The 22,533-nt window shown below is 43.4% G+C and overlaps 1 protein-coding gene across 1 annotated transcript in view; it reads right to left on the bottom strand.

Annotated features, from left to right (window-relative positions):
* LOC124723077 (relaxin receptor 1) overlaps nucleotides 1-22,533 on the bottom strand; it is a 414,738-nt gene that overhangs the window by 66,468 nt on the left and 325,737 nt on the right. Inside the window, exons 15-16 of the mRNA XM_047248253.1 lie at nucleotides 19,852-20,002; nucleotides 437-566 (exon numbers count right to left, since the gene is read on the bottom strand). Coding sequence (XP_047104209.1) covers nucleotides 437-566; nucleotides 19,852-20,002 — 281 coding nt within the window. The remainder of the gene's footprint in view (nucleotides 1-436; nucleotides 567-19,851; nucleotides 20,003-22,533) is intronic.

The following is a 22,533-nucleotide window of genomic DNA, read 5'->3' on the forward strand; positions in this document are numbered from 1 at the left end:
AAAATTAATAGCTGATTACAGGTATTACGTGCATTATAATATATAAAAAAAGAGAAAAAACAAACTGTCAGATATTTAATGAAAATAATACACTCGAAAATTTGTTATTGGAACGAAAACTCATCAAATAAGTAGCTAAAATCAAGATGTAACAGAAGAAGCAATGAAATGTAATAGTAACTGAATACAGTAATAAACAATAAAAAGTATTAAACAATGTTGTAAGCTACGATTACAACTGACAATTATTGTAGGTGAAACTACTAATTGGGAATTTAAAAAATGCGAAATTGTAAGTGAACGCAGACAGAAGTTAGGTAAGAAGTCCGAGTCCGCGCAGCATTTACCACAAGAAAGTTGATTTCACTAGAAGTATGTGTCAACCACAAAAATATAACTTAGTGTGTTAGCAGTTAAGAATAGAAATGATGCTCACCCTGTCATGTTGATCCCAAATAATATAAATGCAGAATACTGCCAGCCAAGGAAGAAAGGGTCGTCAATATGCAGAGGAAAGCACATGCTGTTTATGCCATAGTATCTTGTCGATCCGCGATAGTGTATTGCTGGAACAGTGAAAGAAACATCTTCAGCGCAGTGTGACTTGTCTACAGAAGGAATATATATCTGATACAGTTTTGTAAGTTGGCATGAGGCTATATAGAAGGAACGCAACAATTTATATTCGACTTAAAATATGGCAGTCATACTTCTCTCTCTTGAAATCTGTAGCATTCAGTTTATTCCAATATACGCTCTTTTGAAGTATGGAAATAACACACCCGTTTCTTGATTTTCTTCCCAGGATTTTTCCTTCCAAGATTCTTCTTAAAAGTGACTATAGCACCGTATGGAGACATTATACCGAATTACGTGTGCAATAAATTTAGCTTTTCTTAATTGTATGATGCTAATAAATTTCCTCTTTTCATTTTGTATTTTTAGAACCTAATCACTGGGTTTTGTTTCTGTTCAAAATGTTTTTCTAAATCTTCTACAAAATCAAATCTCTGTTGCTACTCAAGTTTTTATTTACTGTTGCAAGATTTCAGCCTTCACAACCATGTTTTAAAACATTTAAAATAAATGTCTTGACAATTTATTTCCTATTTTCCAGAATAAGGTGGCTGTTTTCTTAGGAAATTACTTCCAGAAATAAGTATTTTGAAGAAATCAATGCAATTAAGGATTTGTATTGTGATAGATCTTGTCGCAGCATTGTTTTGCTTTATTTTCTGTACTTATTTCAAGTAGCGTTATTTCTTTTTGGTTCTCAAATAAGATGTTAGTTTCATTTTGTTGCACGTTACGTTCTGGCTGTTCACTCTTCATGTGATGTTTAACTCTTAAACCAGCACCAGGTACAAGCAGGGATTTAGGCATGAAAAAGCTTCTGGAGCAGTTCTTAATACCTACCTCCTCAAATGTGGACTGGTAGCATAGACATAAGTTATGATAAAAGTCATTACCACGTTCTATGTGTTGCGGCGTACAGTCAGTGCTAGCACGCCAGTAGGGAACGACAGAGAAGAGAGGGCTGTGAGAAGAGGTCAGCCAATCGCATGCTGACCGACGTCCCTCCAGGACAAAACACGACAGTAGCGGCCCCTAGGTGAAGACGACATAAGCGCCGCGCCCGACTGGTGGCAGCCCACTTCGATAGCAGATTCAACATTAGCCTCTTCGTTAACCGACGCATCGTAGTCTCTTCATTAGCAATCTTTACGTAGCACAGGTAGAGATCAGTAGTCACTGCAGTTCAGTTGACAGACTTTTGTTAGAATCGGTCGCTAGGACCAGAAGTGTTACTTGTGTTTGTTTGTTCTGAAGTAGATTGATTATCTACATCTACATCTATACTCCGCGAGCCACCTTACGGTGTGTGGCGGAGGGTACTTATTGTACCACTATCTGATCCCCCCTTCCCTGTTCCATTCACGAATTGTGCGTGGGAAGAACGACTGCTTGTAAGTCTCCGTATTTGCTCTAATTTCTCGGATCTTTTCGTTGTGATCATTACGCGAGATATATGTGGGCGGTAGTAATATGTTGCCCATCTCTTCCCGGAATGTGCTCTCTCGTAATTTCGATAATAAACCTCTCCGTATTGCGTAACGCCTTTCTTGAAGTGTCCGCCACTGGAGCTTGTTCAGCATCTCCGTAACGCTCTCGCGCTGACTAAATGTCCCCATGACGAATCGCGCTGCTTTTCGCTGGATCATGTCTATCTCTTCTATTAATCCAACCTGGTAAGGGTCCCATACTGATGAGCAATACTCAAGAATCGGACGAACAAGCGTTTTGTAAGCTACTTCTTTCGTCGATGAGTCACATTTTCTTAGAATTCTTCCTACGAATCTCAACCTGGCGCCTGCTTTTCCCACTATTTGTTTTATGTGATCATTCCACTTCAGATCGCTCCGGATAGTAACTCCTAAGTATTTTACGGTCGTTACCGCTTCCAATGATTTACCACCTATGGCATAATCGTACTGGAATGGATTTCTGCCCCTATGTATGCGCATTATATTACATTTATCTACGTTTAGGGAAAGCTGCCAGCTGTCGCACCATGCATTAATCCTCTGCAGGTCCTCCTGGAGTACGTACGAGTCTTCTGATGTTGCTACTTTCTTGTAGACAACCGTGTCATCTGCAAATAGCCTCACGGAGCTACCGATGTTGTCAACTAAGTCATTTATGTATATTGTAAACAATAAAGGTCCTATCACGCTTCCCTGCGGTACTCCCGAAATTACCTCTACATCTGCAGATTTTGAACCGTTAAGAATGACATGTTGTGTTCTTTCTTCTAGGAAATCCTGAATCCAATCACAAACCTGGTCCGATATTCCGTAAGCTCGTATTTTTTTCACTAAACGTAAGTGCGGAACCGTATCAAATGCCTTCCTGAAGTCCAGGAATACGGCATCAATCTGCTCGCCAGTGTCTACGGCACTGTGAATTTCTTGGGCAAATAGGGCGAGCTGAGTTTCACATGATCTCTGTTTGTCGCCCTTTGCTTGCAACATATCTGTGTAATTGCATTTGTGGATGATCATGTGTAAAGGACTATGAGAATTCTCAGATCAAAGTTAAGTCTTTGTATTTGTCTTGTTGTAATAAAACTCATTAATACGAGTTGTTTAATTGTTTGTCTAGCGAACTAAGTATGCAGGATTCTTAGACACAACACTATGGTGGGTAATTTCCTAGAAATGTGTCCAGGAACGGTGTGGATCGCCAGTTAATACGTACAAAGTATATGCATTCAGTACGCAAAAGAAAAAAAAAGAAAAAAATCATAATTGATATGGTTACTGGAATGTACACTATATAAACTAATACTAAATATTAAAATTTCTTAATAACGATTAATTCAAAAGTATATGACTGCGGAATAGGACAGCGGTAATGACTGAAGTTGTCGAAGGCACCATACTACTTCAGAGCTCTTACTTCTTCAGCCAGTTCAAGTTTTCATGATGTGGTCAGTAACCAACCGTGACTTAGGTATACAATGTTAAACGTGTTGAATTATTGGAAGCTTGCATTTTACAATGATATCAAGTACTTTAATCCAAGCGTGTAGTCACCAGTCAGTAAAAGTAATACCACTACGCTACATCTTTTTAATACTGTAACCATAACTATGGCCCCCTGCAGAAAGACATCGAAGTCGACCTATATAGCGGAACTTTTGTTACGTGTGACACACAACTGCAGCGGCCGACCGAGAAGACAGCGCAGCGTTGGATTCACATTCAGGATGAGTGTCTTATCAAGCCTCGTCCTGCTACTCTGATTTAGGTTTTCCGCTGTTTCCATAAATCTGTTCAGATGAACACTGGAATGAACTCTTTGACAAGAATGAGTGACATTTCCTTCTCCAGCATTGCTCTATCCGAGCTGTTATCCACGTTCCAATAACGTTACCGTGGATTGGATACATAAGTGGCAAGCAAATGAAAACGAGATATATGGAAAATTCAAGTAAACAGTTTACTATTTCAAAGGTAATTACCATAACTGTTAATACATTTCTCCGACTGAAAGACAAGTCGGTCAGCGCCTTCATGGAAAATGTTTGCGGTTGCCTATGGAACCGTGATTGTACCAAGGGGAACATCTCTTCGATCGAAGCAAAACGACGACCTGGAATGCGTATCTTCAGGGCTCCAAAAATACGTAAATCGCATTGAGAGGGATCAGGACTGCATGGGGGATGTGTAAGCGCTTCGCAGTGACACGTCTGCAGCGTAGTCCATACAATCTTAGCAACATGTGAGCGCGCATTATCCTGCAACAGAATGATACCGTCAGTCAACGCGCTGCTCATTGACTTTCTGGAACACCTTGCCACAATTAACGCACAGCGATACGTGGACACTTTGCAAAAAATGGCGTCCGCCATTAAGTCCAAAAGCCGAGGAATGTTGACAGACGGCATAATTCTGTTGTAGGATAATGTCCGCCCACATGTTGCCAAGGTTCTTTCGCCTATACTGCAGACGTTTCACTGGAAGTTGTATGCATCCTCCATACAGTCCCGATCTCTCCGCAAACGATTTTCACATTTTGGTGCCCTGAAGAAAGACATTCATGGCTGCCGGTTTGCTTCGGACGCTGAAGGGCACTCCTGGGTACAATCATGGTTCTGTAGGCAGCCGCAAGCGTTTTCAGTAATGCCAGACATTTTGAGGGAAGGAGAAAGCGAGCTTACGTAGTTTGTTAACATGTAAAAAATCTTTTTCAACGAACTTTTAGTTGTCTACGACGCCTACATATATAAAAAATAAAATATGATGACTAGACTAGTTTCAGTCGTCACTCCAAACATCATCAGATCAGGCTCGTATTAGAAGCAACTAGAACCAAACTGGATATTCTAGTAATAAACATACCATTCAGTAACTTGCACTTGTATCAGAAGCATTTTAAATGAGAAATATAGTGATAACAGCAACAACCAAATAAGAGGCAGGTTCAGCTGTAGCAACTAAAAATTTTTTACATTGAAACTGCCTCTGACACAAGTGCAAGTTATTACATGATGTGGTTATTACTGGAATATCAAGTTTTTGTTCAACGTGCTTCTAATACGAGCATGCAGTGAGGATAGTTGCATTTACAACTGAAACTAGTCTAATCATCATTTTTAGGCAATTAAAAGGTTCTTGAAAAAAGATTTTTCATATTTTAGTAAACATTTTTCCATGAAGGCGTTGTACTAACAGTTATGGCGATTACATTTGAAATAATAAACAGTTTACTTATCTTTTTTCCACCTATATAGTTTTTATTTTACTGCCTCCTGTAAAAACTATGACCTTTCTTCTTTTATTCGGGAACAGGCGGTAATGCTTGTTTTTCCAGCTGATGTAGTTGCTGCAGAATGTAACACAGAGCTTAAATGTGTGCACCATTTGTAACCTGCTGCAATAGGTGATTCTGTGGCAGTGTTGACTACCGACAGTCAGTTAGTTCGCAAGTGGCTGCCATGCCTAAGCTCTGCATTTCGATACGCGTATCGTGTAAGAGGCGGGTCCTCGATCTTTCAGTTTGTGATAAAACCCATAGTAATGTTCTGAAGCGGAAACATTCCATAGCAAGAATTTACCAGGAACGTCCAGAATTGAACAGTCAATTAAATCTTAAGTAAGTGCTTCAATGCGTGATTGTTTGCGAAATACACACATCAAAAAAAAGTTTTGCATCACCCCGGTCTGGAGGCAACCCCGCCAGGCTGAACCCCTTAGACACACTGTCCAGCGAGTGCAGCAAGGTGGAGGTTCCCTGCTGTTATGGTGTGGCATTGTGTGGGTCCGACGTAAGCCGTGGTGGTCATGGAACGTTCCGAAAAGGCTGTACGATACGTGAATGCCATCCGCCGAGCGATAGTTCAACCATTGGCGAGGAATTCGTCTTCATGGACGACAATTCTCGCCCCCATCGTGCACATCTTGTGGATGACTTCCTTCAGGATAACGACATCGCTCGGCTAGGGTAGCCAGAATGTTCTTCAGACATGAACCCTATTGAACATGCCTGGAACAGATTGAAAAGGGCTGTTTATGGACGATGTGACCCATCAACCACTCAGAGGAATCGACACCGTATCGCCGTTCAGGAGAGGGATAATCTGGACCAACAGTGCCTTGGTGAACTTGTGGATAGTATGCCACGACGAATACAGCCATACATCAGTGCAAGAGGGCGTGCTACAGGGTACTAGAGGTACCGGTGTGTACAGCAATCCGAACCACCACCTCTGAAGGTCTCGCTGTATGGTGGAGCAACATGCAATTTGTGGTTTTCATAAGCAATAAAAAGGGCTGAAATGATGTTCATGTTGATCTCTATTCCAATTTTCTGTACAGGTCTCGACACTCTCGGAACGGAGGTGATGCAGAACTTTTTTTGATGTGTGTAGTTCACTGTTTCTAATGACCTCGACGTCAACGCAAGATAAAAGCATACGGGTCTTTTATTCTATTATATGAAAGATTGTCGCTGCCTAATCTAACCCAGAATATTGGGGCAGTCTGGTGATTGGGGTAAGAAGCTATTCACCAGAACCTCTCGTTACACTACCGACAAACCAAGACCTAAAATCTTTATTTCTTCAGGCTCATAAAAAGAGAATAATTCCCGCTTCACCTTAGCCTTTTCCACCTCTTCATGACTTCATTCAACCGTCTCTCTCTCTCTCTCTTTTTCTCTCTTTTGATTCTCCTTCGAGACGAAGTTTCATTTCCAATAACGAATTTACGCACCTAGTCACTCCATATTCCGCCAGCACCACTTTAACAGTTAGCTAGATGCTGTTTATGAACAATTCCAGTTTTCTCGGATAACTACAGATATTCTCTTGGGCGCTAAATTTGAAAATTTGTCATTTTTACACTAGAAATCGACACATAAGCGTGATACGGACGTGTCTAACGTAATTCAGAAAGAACGAGACCGTTGTAAAAGAAAAATGGTTCAAATGGCTCTGAGCACTATGGGACTTAACATCTCTGGTTATCAGTCCCCTAGAACTTAGAACTGCTTAAACCTAACTAACCTAAGGACATCACACACATCCATGCCCGAGGCAGGATTCGAACCTGTGACCGTAGTAGTCGCGCCGGCGAGACCGTTGTATGTTGATAGCTTTCCCGACAGGTATTTTGCAGACAACAGCAAATCGTAGTGACTGAACAGCCACGATAAATAGGGTCAATTAAAAAGTAAGCCGTAGACAGCAGCATGCAGATAAATATTCAAGCGTTGGTCTGGAAAGGGAAATTTAATAGCTTTTGGAGGAAATTCTAGTGCCCGACGAACGAGAGCAGTGCATACCTACTCTAAAATCAAGGCATGGAAACCTGTGCGACTGTCACAACTTTGCTTAACGGTTAAATGCGATTTCGAAAGCTTTTATTCCCGAGACTTATATATTTCATATTTTAGTTTCTTGAGCCGTTTGAAACAAAATGATTGTTGAGAACTCTCTCCCATTGTTGAAATATTTATAAATGATGGTGTTCAACGAATCAAAACTTGGTGCTTTTGAAGCTAAGCAGGACTCTGATCCCACAACTCGATACTAGCGCTCATGTCTTATAGTCTATGTTCATTCCGAGCATCTTCTGGAATGGTAAACACCTCTACGAATAATGGCACAAAACTACAGTAATAACTCGGAAGCGAAATAAAATGTCATCGACGTTCACGTAAAATTTTCGGTCTGTCTTGGAGTCTCCTATGCTTTGATATCCAGTATAATAATGACGATGAGTTCATGACTCTCTCTATTCCCTTGTCGTGTGAATTTTGCACCTATCGGATTTTCGTCTAAGTATGAAGAATTCACCTCTTATATTTCAGGCATTCAAGTATTTAAGCAAAACGTTAACAGAAATGGGCACAGCAGCCATATCTGCCAACATACTAATTTCAACGTGTTGCAACGTAGAAACATTACCATTATTGCCTCCTACTCTGTTAGCAAGAGAACCGTTGACATTATTGAGCTTGCTAAAATGCGTAGCTTAGGCCTCCTAATACCTAATCTTATGATTTTTTAAAATGATTACGCTCCCTCGTACCAGAATTACAGGTCGCAAAGAAACCCGAACCAGACTCTAAGCAGTTTCCTCGATCACCGACCACATGTCTGATACCATTTGCAGTTACACCGCTGCTAATTTCTTCCAGCTAACAAACAGAACTACTATATCAGACTTGCAGGACATCGCAGTGGCACCGGTATAGGAGAGTTGTACACATTAGTCAGTCCCCTTAACAGCAGCGCTACAGAGTACATGACAATCCGCCAAAGCGCCCTGGATTCCTTCCCGCGATGCTGCTTTTCAATGGAACAAGCGAGAGCAAAAGCATGACAGTTTGCGAGACTCAGTGAAGGCTTTATGGTCGCTCATACAGGTTGGACCCGGCCCACGCCAACTTTCATTTTTTCCGCACGTAGCCGACATTTCGTGGCCCACGAAGAGAAAGCAGATTGTCCAGCATCGCAGAAAGAGGGAGGACCGGAAATTTTGGCAGAGACCGGAAATTTTGCCAGACTGGACGCGCAAGGTACGCAAGAAATCGAATTAATGTGTATTACTTCCCGATAAATCTCACGTCTCTTTACTCCAGAAATGGAACTACTTTCATCCACTTTCAACTTTCTAAAATTAATTTCTAGTTTTTTATGCTGATTTTACCGTACACCATAAATTTCAAGTATTCAATATTATTATGTTTCATTTTACTGAAAGAAGCAAAAGTAAATGAAAATAAAAGTGGAAGTCAATAATTATAAATCTATTACTTGTAGCGCGACGCAGGTTTCACAGAAAAACACTAAAAATATGTAACTGCTTTGAAAGATGGAAGAAATTTTTATCATTGTCAGGTTGTGCTTCAAGTGGGTGAGTAGTTTGTATAGTTGTGTAGTAAAGGTAGCGTATTTAATGATTTTGCAGCGATTGCGAATATTCAACGTAAATATCTTCAGTCCCAAGAATGTCACTTTGACAAGGCGTTATACTCTGACCGACATTGAAAGGCGTTTCATTTATTAGGCTTGTTACATGATGGTGAACAATTTCTTTATTAATGAGAAATGACACTATCCGGCCGCAGTATACTTCAGGTGTAAGTGGTTTAAGATTAAATGTTCATCTTTCACTGCTTAATACAATGTGGCCACAGTTTCTAACAGTTCAGTGCTCATGAAGTTCAACCAAGCACGGAAAAAGCTTACGCTAAGCGCGTATTACCGGCTGTTGCCACTGCGCATTCGAATTTATATGGCCACGATCTCATTCCAGGTGCGGTCTATCCTTACTGCTATTACCGGAGAGATGTTATAATCTCGTATTGCACGTGGAAAATTGTAACAGAGTGGTATGTGTACGAAACGCTGCGTGTGTTGACACCTGTAATTACTCTTAACAGGAAGGGAAATCTCTAGCAAATTTTGTAGCTAACAGGTTTTCCCGTTGTAATAGCTATCGCGGTTTTGGTTTAAGTAGATGGAAATCGCTCTGACTTCTGTCAAGCAACTGGAAGCCACTGAAAATGGAAGAGTGGATGTGTCGAGAGGGCTGCCGAGACTCATGTACCAAACTTACCAAAGTACCTCGGATACTATCCTCTCCTGTGGATACTATCTGTTCTGCAGCAAATACAGTATCTGTCACTAATCGTCATCTTGGCTGTGAGCGGCGAGCCAGTGGCAGGTCTAGGTGTCCTGTATAAAGGAGACAGGGACCAAGGAGAACTCAGGCTTTTACACCTATCCCGCTAACCAACAAGCTCGAGATGTTGCTTTCCTTGAAATCGAAACTGAGCCAGTGAAACTCACATGTCTCGTTGGGAATAGTACTGTGACTCGTGTAAAAGGAGGCATACACAAAAGGGGGGGGGGGTCTATCAGTCATCAGCAGTTCAAATGTACGGTGAATAATGCTACTCCTTAGGGAAATAATAGTAAGGGATTGGAAGAAACACCATGTACACGTGGTGTGTAAGCCTGAGCGCTGAAGAGGCTGTTCCGACAGCCGTTGAGGGCACAACGAGCAACCAAAAGCAGATTGTGCCGCACGTTACAACAAACAGTACGCACGAGTTTTTTTTTTTTTTAGATTAGGCGACTCTTCATCCCCTCCAGATAACAGTAATTATAGGAAATCCAAAGGTATCAATTTAAGAACGAAAGAAAAGCCCCACTACAAGCGAGAGCATTAAAATCCTAGCGGTTAACCGCCGAAGCACTCGCAAAGAAGTCCCAGAATTTGAAGCCCTCTTAAAAGACAATGAAGCTCACATAACACCAGGTACAGAAAGCTGGTTAAAGCTGGGCGTTGACAGTAGTGAGACTTTTTGGGAAAACTTAAGCGTATACTGAAAGAATATGGAGGCGATGTATTTGTCACAGTAGCAAGAAACTCAAATTCACCGAGATAATAATTGAAACTGCATGCGACATTGTTGTCGAAAGACTCAGAATCACGTGCGGGCATAACATTATAATTGGATCTTTGTGTCGAACGCCAGACCCATTTCCTGATGTAACTGAAAGCTTTAGAGTAAACCTTATTTCGATTGTATGAAATTTCTCTAACCATACTGCAATCATAGGAGGAGACTTTAACCATAACCAATCCATTTGGATGACTGCAGTTCTATTAGTGTTGGGTGTGACCAGATATCCTGTGAAACATTATTAATGCCATCTCTGAAAGCTACTTTGAACATATAGTTTGAAACATCACTCATGATGGAAATACATGGCAACAAATAGACCTCACCTCTTTGATGATGTCCACATCGAAACTAGTATCAGTCACGACGTACCACCTATACCAACAATGAATACCAAAGTACAAAAGGCAACTTAATCAAGTAGAGTATATATGTTCAGTAAAATAGACAAATACGCAGCTGTGTTATATCTGAATGCGAAACTTCAAACTCTTAGCTCAGGGCCAGAGCATATAGAGAGAAACTATGGCTCAAGGTTAAAAGAATAGTTGACGATGTACTGGATAGATATGCACCCAGGAGGACAGTTCATGATAGAGGTCTCTCCATGGTATACAGTCATCGTAAAGAAACTTCAAAAAATGGTTCAAATGTCTCTGAGCACTATGGGACTTAACTGCTGAGGTCGTCAGTCCCCTAGAACTTAGAACTACTTAAACCTAATTAACCTAAGGACATCACATACATCCATGCCCGAAGCAGGATTCAAACCTGCGACCGTAGCGGTCGCGCGGTTCCAGACTGAAGCGCGTAGAACCGCTCTGCCACTCCGGCCGGCGAACTTCTAAAGAAAGAGGGCTAGGTATAAAACAAAGCATAGCACTATAGACAGAAACATACTGAATGAAACGCATTCGGCTGTCAAGGCACCACTGTGTGAAGCTTTCAATGAGTACCGTAGCAGAATACTGTCAAATGACCTTTCACAATACCCAAAGACTTTCTGGTCGTATGTAAATGCTTGTAGCTGCACCAAAGTTAGTGTCCAGACAGTTAACGATGAGACAGAGGTTGAAATTGTGGATATAAAACGAAAGCAAAAATGCTTAATTTAGTTTTCAAATTTTCCCTTACAAGGGGGGACTCAGTAGTATTGCCCCAATTTAACTCTCGCACCATTAGAAAGACGAGTCAAGTACACATTTCTGTCTAGATGGAATCATTATCATGTAATTGCAGTTGAATTAGCCCCTCAATTAACTTTAACCTATCCTAGACCGCTTTAACATAAAATTATGCCCGGTTGCCCGGTAGCTGGAAGAAACCACAGGTCAGACATGTATACTAAAAGGATAGCAGAGATGACCCACAGAGCTGTCGACCAATATCCCTGACATCCATTTGTGGTGGAATCTTAGAAAATATTCTGAGCTCATAAAGAATCAGGTATCTCGAACAGAATGGCTTCCTCCATGCCAGTCAGCAGGATTTCGAAAACATTGATCATGTGAAACCTAGTTCGCACTTTTCTCATATGACATACTGAAAGCCATAGATCAAGGCAGTCAAATAAATGCAGTATTTCTCGATTTTAGAAAAGCATTTGACTCAGTACCAAACCTACGCTTGTTATCAAAAGTACAATGTGTGGAGTATCAAGGGAAATTTGTGAGTTGATTGACGATTTTTTGATAGGGACGCAGCAAGTTGTGTTGGATTGAGAGTCATTGACAGATGTAGAGGTAACTAAGTGTGTACCTCAGAGAAGTGTGTTGCTATTTATGTTTCATATTAATGACCTTGTGGATAATATTAATAGCAACTAAAACTTTTTGCAGATATTGCAATTATCTATAATGAAGTACAATCTGAAAGAATGTGCGCAAATATTCAGTCAGATCTTCGGAAGATTCAAAGTGGTGCAAAGTGTGTAAGTTGCTTTCAAATTTTCATAAATGTTAAACTGTGCACTTCACAAAATAAAATACCGTAGTATTATATGACTATAGTATCAGTGAGTCATATTTGCCATCGGTAAACTCACACAAATACATGGGTTCAAATGGTTCAAATGGCTCTGAGCACTATGGGACTTAACTTCTGAGGTCATCAGTCCCATAGAACTTAGAACTACTTAAACCTAACTAACCTAAAGACATCACACACATCCATGCCCGAGACAGGATTCGAACCTGCGACCGTAGCAGTCGTGCGGTTCCGGACTGCGCGCCTAGAACCGCTAGACCACCGCGGCCGGCAAATACATGGGTGTAGGACTTTGCAGGGAGATGAGATGAAACGATCACATGGGCTCATTTCTGGGTGAAGCAGGTAGCAGACTTCGATTTATTGATAGAATGCCAGGAAAATGCAGTCAGTATATAATGGAGATTGCTTACAAATCACTCGTGCGACCCATCCTAGAACATTGCTCTAATGTTTGGGATCCGTACCAGATAGAACTTACAGGGGATACTACACGTATATAGAGAAGGGCAACACGAATAGTCACATGTTTGTCTGACCCGCGGAGAGTTTCACAGAGATGTTGAAAGAACTGACCTGGCAGTCTCTTGAAGATAGGAGTTATTTATCCCGACAAAGCCTTCTTACAAACTTTCAGGAACCAGCTTTGAATGATGACTCTAGGAATATACTACAATCTCCTTCATATCGCTCCCATAAGGATTGTGAGGATTTGATCAAACTAATTACAGCACGCACAGAGCCATTTAAACACACATTCTTCCCGCGTCCCATACGTGAATGAAACGGGAAAAAGCCCAAGTAACTGATACAGTCGGACGTACCCTCTGCCATGCACTTCAAAGTGGTTTGCAGAGTATGGACCTAGATGTAGATGAGTATGTATGTTCTTCACATTTTAGTTTGACTACTGACTAATGGAAGCCAATAGTCTTTACATGTGACTCCTAGTTTATGTTTCAAATGAAGGCAGAGAAGCCGGAAACCGCCACCTTCCATCAAATGTTTATGAAAGGGACGCCTTAGGTCCAGGCAGTGTCCGTCTGTGGGAGTATTTTCGGATGGGTACACCGAATCTACGTCTTTCGATGTGGAACTTTGATTGGTTGGTATGCTGAATTGGGGGAGGGACCCAGACAGCGAGGTCATCGGTACCATCGGAATAGGGAAGGGTGGGGAAGGAAGTCGGCCGTGCTCTTTCAAATGAACCATCCTGTCATTTGCCTGAAGCGATTTTACGAAAATCACGGATAGTATAAATGAGGAGGACCGGACGCGGGTAGCCGGCCGGTGTGGCCGTGCGGTTCCAGGCGCTTCAGTCTGGAACTGCGTGACCGCTACGGTCGCAGGTTCGAATCCTGCCTCGGGCATGGATGTGTGTGATGTCCTTAGGTTAGTTAGGTTTAAGTAGTTCTAAGTTTTAGGGGACTGATGACCTCAGATGTTAAGTCCCATAATGCTCAGAGTCATTTTCTGTCTCGTCAGACGCCTGACACGCTGGGAGCAGCTTTTCAAGAATAACTACATCTCCTTGCTAAGGAGTTCATCGACGTGATTACTAACATTGTCAGGTTCCTCTGCGTGCTACGCTGGTGGTCAGGGTATTCAAATCTCGTACTGACGTTCCTTGCATCATACCAAAGTAATACATCAATTTTGTGTATTTTAAATATTTCTTTAACTTGAATACAAATGCTATGGCTTGGGTAGTGTTTTGAAAATTTTATTCACGCCGTATCATCAACTCCACACTTCGGCTATGTTTTATCACATTCAACACACAGCTTTTGGAGTTATTATTTTCTTTTCCTTACGGACACCAGTGCACTGGGAAGAAATGGGAGGAACGTTTCCTGACCTTTTGCACGCAGTGAGCATTACCAACTGCAGTGCATGACAGCACATCGCGTCATTCATCGGCAGTGAGGATGGAATACACATAACACCTGATCGACACAGGGCAGTGGAAAGGCGTGTTGGTGATGCATAGTGGAATATAATAAAACGTGAATAACATTAATGTGGAGTCGCCTCCTCGCCTCCATCACTGTATGAAATTACAATGAAATACAGACCATTAGCACCTTACAGGCGTTGATAAATATTAACGGGGACAATTGAAAATGTGTCCCCCGATCGGGACTCGAACCCAGGATCTCCTGCTTACATGGCGTCGAAGACACACAGGATAGCGTGATTGCAGGGACTTATCTCTGGCACGCTCCCCCTCTGACCCACATTTCCAGCTTATTGTCCACACACTACATTTGTAGTGCCCCTGCCAACTACACTCATTACTCGCGGCAGTCAATCTACGCATTCCCCCAAGAGTTCGAGCAACGCCAGTGCATCCGCACTGAAGAAGATCATTGGCCAGTAAGCCTTATCTACACTCCTGGAAATTGAAATAAGAACACCGTGAATTCATTGTCCCAGGAAGGGGAAACTTTATTGACACATTCCTGGGGTCAGATACATCACATGATCACACTGACAGAACCACAGGCACATAGACACAGGCAACAGAGCATGCACAATGTCGGCACTAGTACAGTGTATATGCACCTTTCGCAGCAATGCAGGCTGCTATTCTCCCATGGAGACGATCGTAGAGATGCTGGATGTAGTCCTGTGGAACGGCTTGCCATGCCATTTCCACCTGGCGCCTCAGTTGGACCAGCGTTCGTGCTGGACGTGCAGACCGCGTGAGACGACGCTTCATCCAGTCCCAAACATGCTCAATGGGGGACAGATCCGGAGATCTTGCTGGCCAGGGTAGTTGACTTACACCTTCTAGAGCACGTTGGGTGGCACGGGATACATGCGGACGTGTATTGTCCTGTTGGAACAGCAAGTTACCTTGCCGGTCTAGGAATGGTAGAACGATGGGTTCGATGACGGTTTGGATGTACCGTGCACTATTCAGTGTCCCCTCGACGATCACCAGTGGTGTACGGCCAGTGTAGGAGATCGCTCCCCACACCATGATGCCGGGTGTTGGCCCTGTGTGCCTCGGTCGTATGCAGTCCTGATTGTGGCGCTCACCTGCACGGCGCCAAACAGGCATACGACCATCATTGGCACCAAGGCTGAAGCGACTCTCATCGCTGAAGACGACACGTCTCCATTCGTCCCTCCATTCACGCCTGTCGCGACACCACTGGAGGCGGGCTGCACGATGTTGGGGCGTGAGCGGAAGACGGCCTAACGGTGTGCGGGACCGTAGCCCAGCTTCATGGAGACGGTTGCGAATGGTCCTCGCCGATACCCCAGGAGCAACAGTGTCCCTAATTTGCTGGGAAGTGGCGGTGCGGTCCCCTACGGCACTGCGTAGGACCCTACGGTCTTGGCGTGCATCCGTGCGTCGCTGCGGTCCGGTCCCAGATCGACGGGCACGTGCACCTTCCGCCGACCACTGGCGACAACATCGATGTACTGTGGAGACCTCACGCCCCACGTGTTGAGCAATTCGGCGGTACGTCCAGCCGGCCTCCCGCATTCCCACTATACGCCCTCGCTCAAAGTCCGTCAACTGCACATACGGTTCACGTCCACGCTGTCGCGGCATGCTACCAGTGTTAAAGACTGCGATGGAGCTCCGTATGCCACGGCAAACTGGCTGACACTGACGGCGGCGGTGCACAAATGCTGCGCAGCTAGCGCCATTCGACGGCCAACACCGCGGTTCCTGGTGTGTCCGCTGTGTCGTGCGTGTGATCATTGCTTGTACAGCCCTCTCGCAGTGTCCGGAGCAAGTATGGTGGGTCTGACACACCGGTGTCAATGTGTTCTTTTTTCCATTTCCAGGAGTGTATATGATGATGGTATCTGTTCCTTCGGACATGTCTGAAAGAACAGATACCATTTGTGATCTTGCAGATCTCGAAGAATGAAATTGCAATGAAATCCAGACCATTAGCTGCTTACAGGCGTTGATAAATACACACATCAAAAAACGTTTTGTATCAGCTCGGTTCCGAGAGTTCCGGAACCTTTACAGAAAACTGGAATATAGATAAACATGAACATCATTTCTGTCCTTTTTACTGCTCATGAAAACCACACACTGCATGTTGTACCACCATACTGCGAGACCTTCAGAGATGGTGGTCCAGATTGCTGTACACATCGATACCTCTAATACCCAGTAGTACGTCCTCTTGCATTGATGCGTGCCTGTATTCGTCACGGCATACTATCCACAAGTTCGCCAAGGCACTGTTGGTCCAGATTACCCCACTCCTCAAAGGCGATCCGGTGTAGATCCCTCAGAGTGGTTGGTGGGTCACATCCTCCATAAACAGCTCTTTTCAGTCTATTCCAGGCATGTTCGATAGGGTTCATGTCTGGAGAACATGCTGGCTACTCTAGTCTAGAGATGTCGTTATCCTGAAGGAAGTCATTCGCAAGATGTGCACGATGGGGGCGCGAATTGTCGTTCATGAAGACGAATGCCTCGCCAATATGCTACCGATATGGTTGCACTATCGGCCGGAGGATGGAATTCACATATTGTACAGCCGTTACGGCGCCTTCCATGACCACCAACGACGTACGTCGGCCCCACACAGTGCCACCCCAAAACAACAGGGAACCTCCACCTTGCTGCACTTGCTGGACAGTGTGTCTAAGACGTTCAGACTGACAGGGTTGCCTCCAAACACTTCTCCGACGATTGTCTGGTTGAAGGCATATGCGACACTCATCGGGGAAGAGAACGTGATGCCAATCCTGAGCAGTCCATTCGGCATGTTGTTGGGCCCATCTGTACCGCGCTGCATGGTGTCGTGGTTGCAAAGACAGACCTCGTCATGGACATCGGGAGTGAAGCTGCGCAGCATGTAGGCTGTTGCGCACAGTTTGAGTCGTAACAGACGTCCTGTGGCTGCACGAAAAGCATTTTTCAACATGGTGGCGTTGTTGTTAGGGTTCCTCCGAGTCATAATCCGTATTTACCGGTCATCCACTGCAGTAGTAGCCCTTGGGCGGCCTGAGCGAGGCATGTCATCGAGAGTTCTTGTCTCTCTGTATCTCCTCTATATCCGAACAACGTCGCTTTGGTTCACTCCGAGACCCTGGACACATCCCTTGTCGAGAGCCCTTCCTGACACAAAGTGACAATGCGGACGCGATCGAACCGCGGTATTGACCATCTACGCATGGTTGAACTACAGACGACAATAGCCATGAATCCCATTCATAGTGGAATGACTGGGACTGATCGACTGTCTGACCCCTTCCGTCTAATAGGCGTCGCTCATGCATAGTTGTGTACGTGTTTGGGCTGGTTTACTGACGTCTCTGAACAGTCAAAGGGGTTGTATCTGTGATGCAATATCCACAGTCAACGTCTATCTTCAGGATTTCTGGGAACCGGAGTGCTGCAAAACTTTTTTGATGCGTGTATCAACGGAGACATTTCAAAATTTGCGCGCCGACTGGGACTCGTACTCAAGATCTCCTGCTTACATGGCAGACGCTCTATCCGCCCGAGCAATCGAGGACACAGAGGATAGTGCGACTTCAGGGACTTATCCCTGGCACGCTCCCCATGTGACCCACATTTCCCACTTACTGTCCACACACTACATTTGTAGTGCCCCTGCCCACTATACTCAAAGTACCTAATCCCCTAAGACTTTGAGCAATGTGAGTGCATCTGAACTGAAGAAAATCATTGGCCGGTAAGCCTTATTTGTATGAAGATGGTATCTGTTCTTTCGGACATGTCCGACAGAACAGATACCATCTTCATATAACCGTCGCTGTAGGTCCGTTGTTGGGTGAAATTTTATTCGTACATCAGTTTTCTCGCTCTTGAACCTAGCGATATACTGGTATAAAGTACAGCTGTTAATAGTAAATACCAACATAAAGTCAAGTAATGTCCCAACCCAATTCTCTGGGACACGTTTTTCTACGACTTCACCTCGTTCAGCATCAAGACAGCTAATTTAAGAATGAAATTACACACTACGAATACATTATGTAATACACTGAGATGACAAAAGGTAATGGGATAGCGATATGCACACGTGCAAATGGCGGTAGCATCGCGCGCACAAGGTACAAAAGGACAGTGCGTTGGTGGAGCTGTCATTTGTACTCAGCTGATTCATGTGAACAGGTTTCCGACGTGATTATGGCCACACGACGGGAATCAACAGACTCTGAACGCGGAATGGCAGTTGGAGATAGACGCATGGGACATTCCATTTCGGAAATCGTTAGGAAATTCAATATTCTGAGATCCACAGGGCCAAGAGTGTGCCGAGAATACCAAATTTCAGGCATTAGCTCTCACCACGGACATCACAGTGGCCTATGGCCTTCACTTAAATACCGAGTGCAGCGACATACGCTTATAGAGTTGTCAGTGCTAACAGACAAGCAAGACTGCGTGAAATAACCGCAGAAATCAATGTGGAACGTACGGCGAACGTATCGGTTAGTGTAGTGCGGCGAAATTTGGCATTAATGGCCTATGGCAGCAGAAACCGTATCGAATGCCTTTGATAACAGCACGACATCGCTTAGAGAAGCTCTTGTGGGCTCGTCACCGTATCGGTTGAACCCTATACTACTGGACAACCGTGGCTTGGTCAGATGAGTCCCGATTTAAGTTCTAAGAAGTGATGGTAGGGTTCGAGTGTTACGCAAACCCCACAAAACCACGGACCCAAGATGCCTACGAGCCACTGTTTAAGTTGGTAGTGGCTCCATAATGGTGTGGGCTGCATTTACATGGAATGGACTGGGTCCTCGGTTATGTTCGGATACATGGAAATCATTTGCAGCCATTCATAGACTTCAAGTTCCCAACAACGATGGAATTTTTATGGATGACAATGCTCCATGTCACCGGCCCACTATTGTTTGCGATTGGTTTGAAGAACATTCTCGATAATTCGAGCGAATGATTTGGCAACTGAGATCACCCGACATAACTCCCGTTGAACATTTATGGGACATAATCGACAGGTCAGTTCGTGCACAAAATCATGCACTGGGAACACTTTCGCAATTGTCGACGGCCATAGATACAACATGGCTCAATATTTCTGCAGGGGACTTCCGGCGACTTGTTAAGTCCATGCCACGTCTAGCAGCTCCACTCCGCCGGGTAAAAGGAGATCCGAGACGGAATTAAGAGGTATCTCATGACATGTCACTTCAGAGTATATTAAAACATGGATATTAGTCACGGCGGGCGCTAGTTATTATGCTTCCCGTATTAGAGAGGATTGATTTAAATAGAATTTTCGTAAGAATGAGATCGTTGTTGCTTCACTACTAAACCGTTGACTTTGTTCTGTCATAATCTTTTAGATCCAGGAAGTCAGGGGCGTTTATAACAGTGACTAGGCTGATTTTTTACTGTACCTGGAATGATAGCCAAACTGATCCCTGCGATCCAGATGAGGGCCAGCGTGGCAGCGGCGCTCTTCACGGCTAAGCTGGTGCTGTGAGACAGCGGCAGCGCGATCAGAATGAACCGCTCCAGCGACATGAACACCATTATCAGCACTGAAACCTGCAATAGAATTTGTGGTTTTCTTTCCCTGACAAATGAGTTTTAAGAATCCCCAGTATTCAAGTGAATGCATGATAACAACCGCTTGAAATTAATTATATGGGAATAGTACGGTACTTCTAAATTAATTAGGTTCTTGATACGATGGTTTTTCTGTTTTATGGGATTGTTGATAAGCTTCTTTTTATTGAAGGTAGGAGCTACTGATTTTATCTCAGTTGATGAACAATTTATAACATTTGCTTAGCGTCCGCGCATGTTTTAAGGAAAAGATGGAGGCATGGGACGTACACTTTATCACTAGAATTCACATAACTGGTATGAAATATCTCAGGGTTTCCTGAGCATTAAGTGATTTTGAAATTTTTTCACAATATCTGTTACCCGTTTTTTGAAACTCAAGAAACTAGAAGTACTTAATAGAGTAGGTGTAGCAAAGTGGTATACTCTTAAAATGGGTGTGAACAAAACGAAAAACAATTTTCTTATATCTGAAGAACGAAGAAAAGGCCCAATTTAATTCTGTTGCACTGAAAATGTGAATGAAATGGATATTAGTGACCAAGGCGTTGAGAAATAGATGAAATTGTTAAAATTGAATAAAGCTCCAGGGGTCGATGGAATCCCTGTCATAGGCTATACCAGATTTGCTGCTCAGATAGTCACTTTTTTATCCATGATATACCGTAGATTACTCTAACAAAAAGCGTACCCAGCGTTTGGGAGGGAGCATAGGTCACACCTGTCAACACGAAGGGCATAAGATGTAATGTACAAGAAGGCTAGTAGAAGTGATAAACAAAACACGACCGTCCATTATCCTTGACAGTCATTTGCTGTAGAATCAGAGAACGTAGTGTGATCTAATTCTATTCAACTCGCTGCACTTTCTATAACTACGAGATCGATTACGATTAATTGACCTACTCGAAATCGATTACTTCTGATGAAAACTGCTTTGTTCGTCATAACCTAAATTCTGAATTTCTGGTTGGTTCTGATGTAACATAAAAAATGTTCAAATGTGTGTGAATTCCTAAGGGACCGAACTGCTGAGGTCATCGGTCCCTAGACTTACACATTACTTAAACTAACTTAAACTAACTTATGGTTAGAACAACACTAACATCCATGCCCAAGGGAGGACTCGAACCTTCGGCGGGAGTGGCCGCGCAATCCGTGACATGACGTCTCTAACTGCGCGGCCACTCCGTGCGTGTGATGTAATATAACAAACACTTTCATCCACTACACAAAATTACTTGAAATTGTCCGTCACTTTCTATATCAGTGTCTTTACTTTATTTAGTTGTCAGCTTCCTTTCTTATTTGGTTTCTCTTTTAAAAATTATCTCCAGTTTTACTAATATGAATTGGAAGTCTGAACCACCTGTTATTTGCGGTAACATAATACGTTTTGTGGGGGATGGCTTCTATCAACTAATCCTGACGTCTGACTTGAAAACACTGCTCGTCTTATGTTTGATACTTTATTAGAAATGCCTTTTGAAGCGATTGATGTACTTCATTCGAAACTGCAAGTGAAAATACCACCATTCTGACAACTAGTTCACTTAAAAGACCATGTTTTAATTATTATTAATTAATTTAAGCCGGCCGGAGTGGCCGTGCGGTTCTAGGCGCTACAGTCTGGAACCGAGCGACCGCTACGGTCGCGGGTTCGAATCATGCCTCGGGCATGGATATGTGTGGTGTCCTTAGGTTAGTTAGGTTTAATTAGTTCTAAGTTCTAGGCGACTGATGACCTCAGAAGTTAAGTCGCATAGTACTCAGAGCCGTTTGAACCATAATTAATTAAAGCATCAATAAAGACGTATCAATAACATTCGGAACACTTCGTCTAAATGAAATGTAATTAAAGTTTTGTAATCCCTTGATCAAACAGAGTCGTTTGATTTGTATCATGATAGCCTTCTGTTTGAAGTTTATTTTGAAATTTTTCTAGTCATTTTTGTTTTTGTATGTTTTTTAGCCTCTCCTCCCTTTCAGCCTGTTTGAATAGGTATATTATGAACACAATTTGCGTATGATTCCAACCGATAATTTGTGAGGGATTGCCGATGTCATTTGGATGACCCGAACTGTTTGCATTATTAGCTATCAGCATTACTTAAATTTCCACGATACTTAATTTGAATCATTAGGCAGGTGGTAATTCTGATGTAGGGCTTTTCTGACCCCATGAGAACGACGTCACTAGCCACTAGAATAAAAGCGGCAGGGAGGGAGCGGGCTGTCATTTCTGGCGCCAGTACTTTGGGCGGCTGTCGTGGTGAGAGTACTGGCAGACGGTTAGCCAATGACAGATGGCAGATGTGCATACGTTTCCGAGTTGGAGCTTCAATGTTTCTGCCTAATGTGAGGGTGGCGACACTCAATCACTGAGGCAGCAAGATACTTCTGTTGTTCAGTGGCCGGCCGGAGTGGCCGAGCGGTTCTAGGCGCTACAGTCTGGAACCGTGCGACCGCTACGGTCGCAGGTTCGAATCCTGCCTCGGGCATGGATGTGT

Source organism: Schistocerca piceifrons, chromosome X (genome assembly GCF_021461385.2).
Source record: "Schistocerca piceifrons isolate TAMUIC-IGC-003096 chromosome X, iqSchPice1.1, whole genome shotgun sequence".
Taxonomy (NCBI): Eukaryota; Metazoa; Arthropoda; class Insecta; order Orthoptera; family Acrididae; genus Schistocerca; species Schistocerca piceifrons.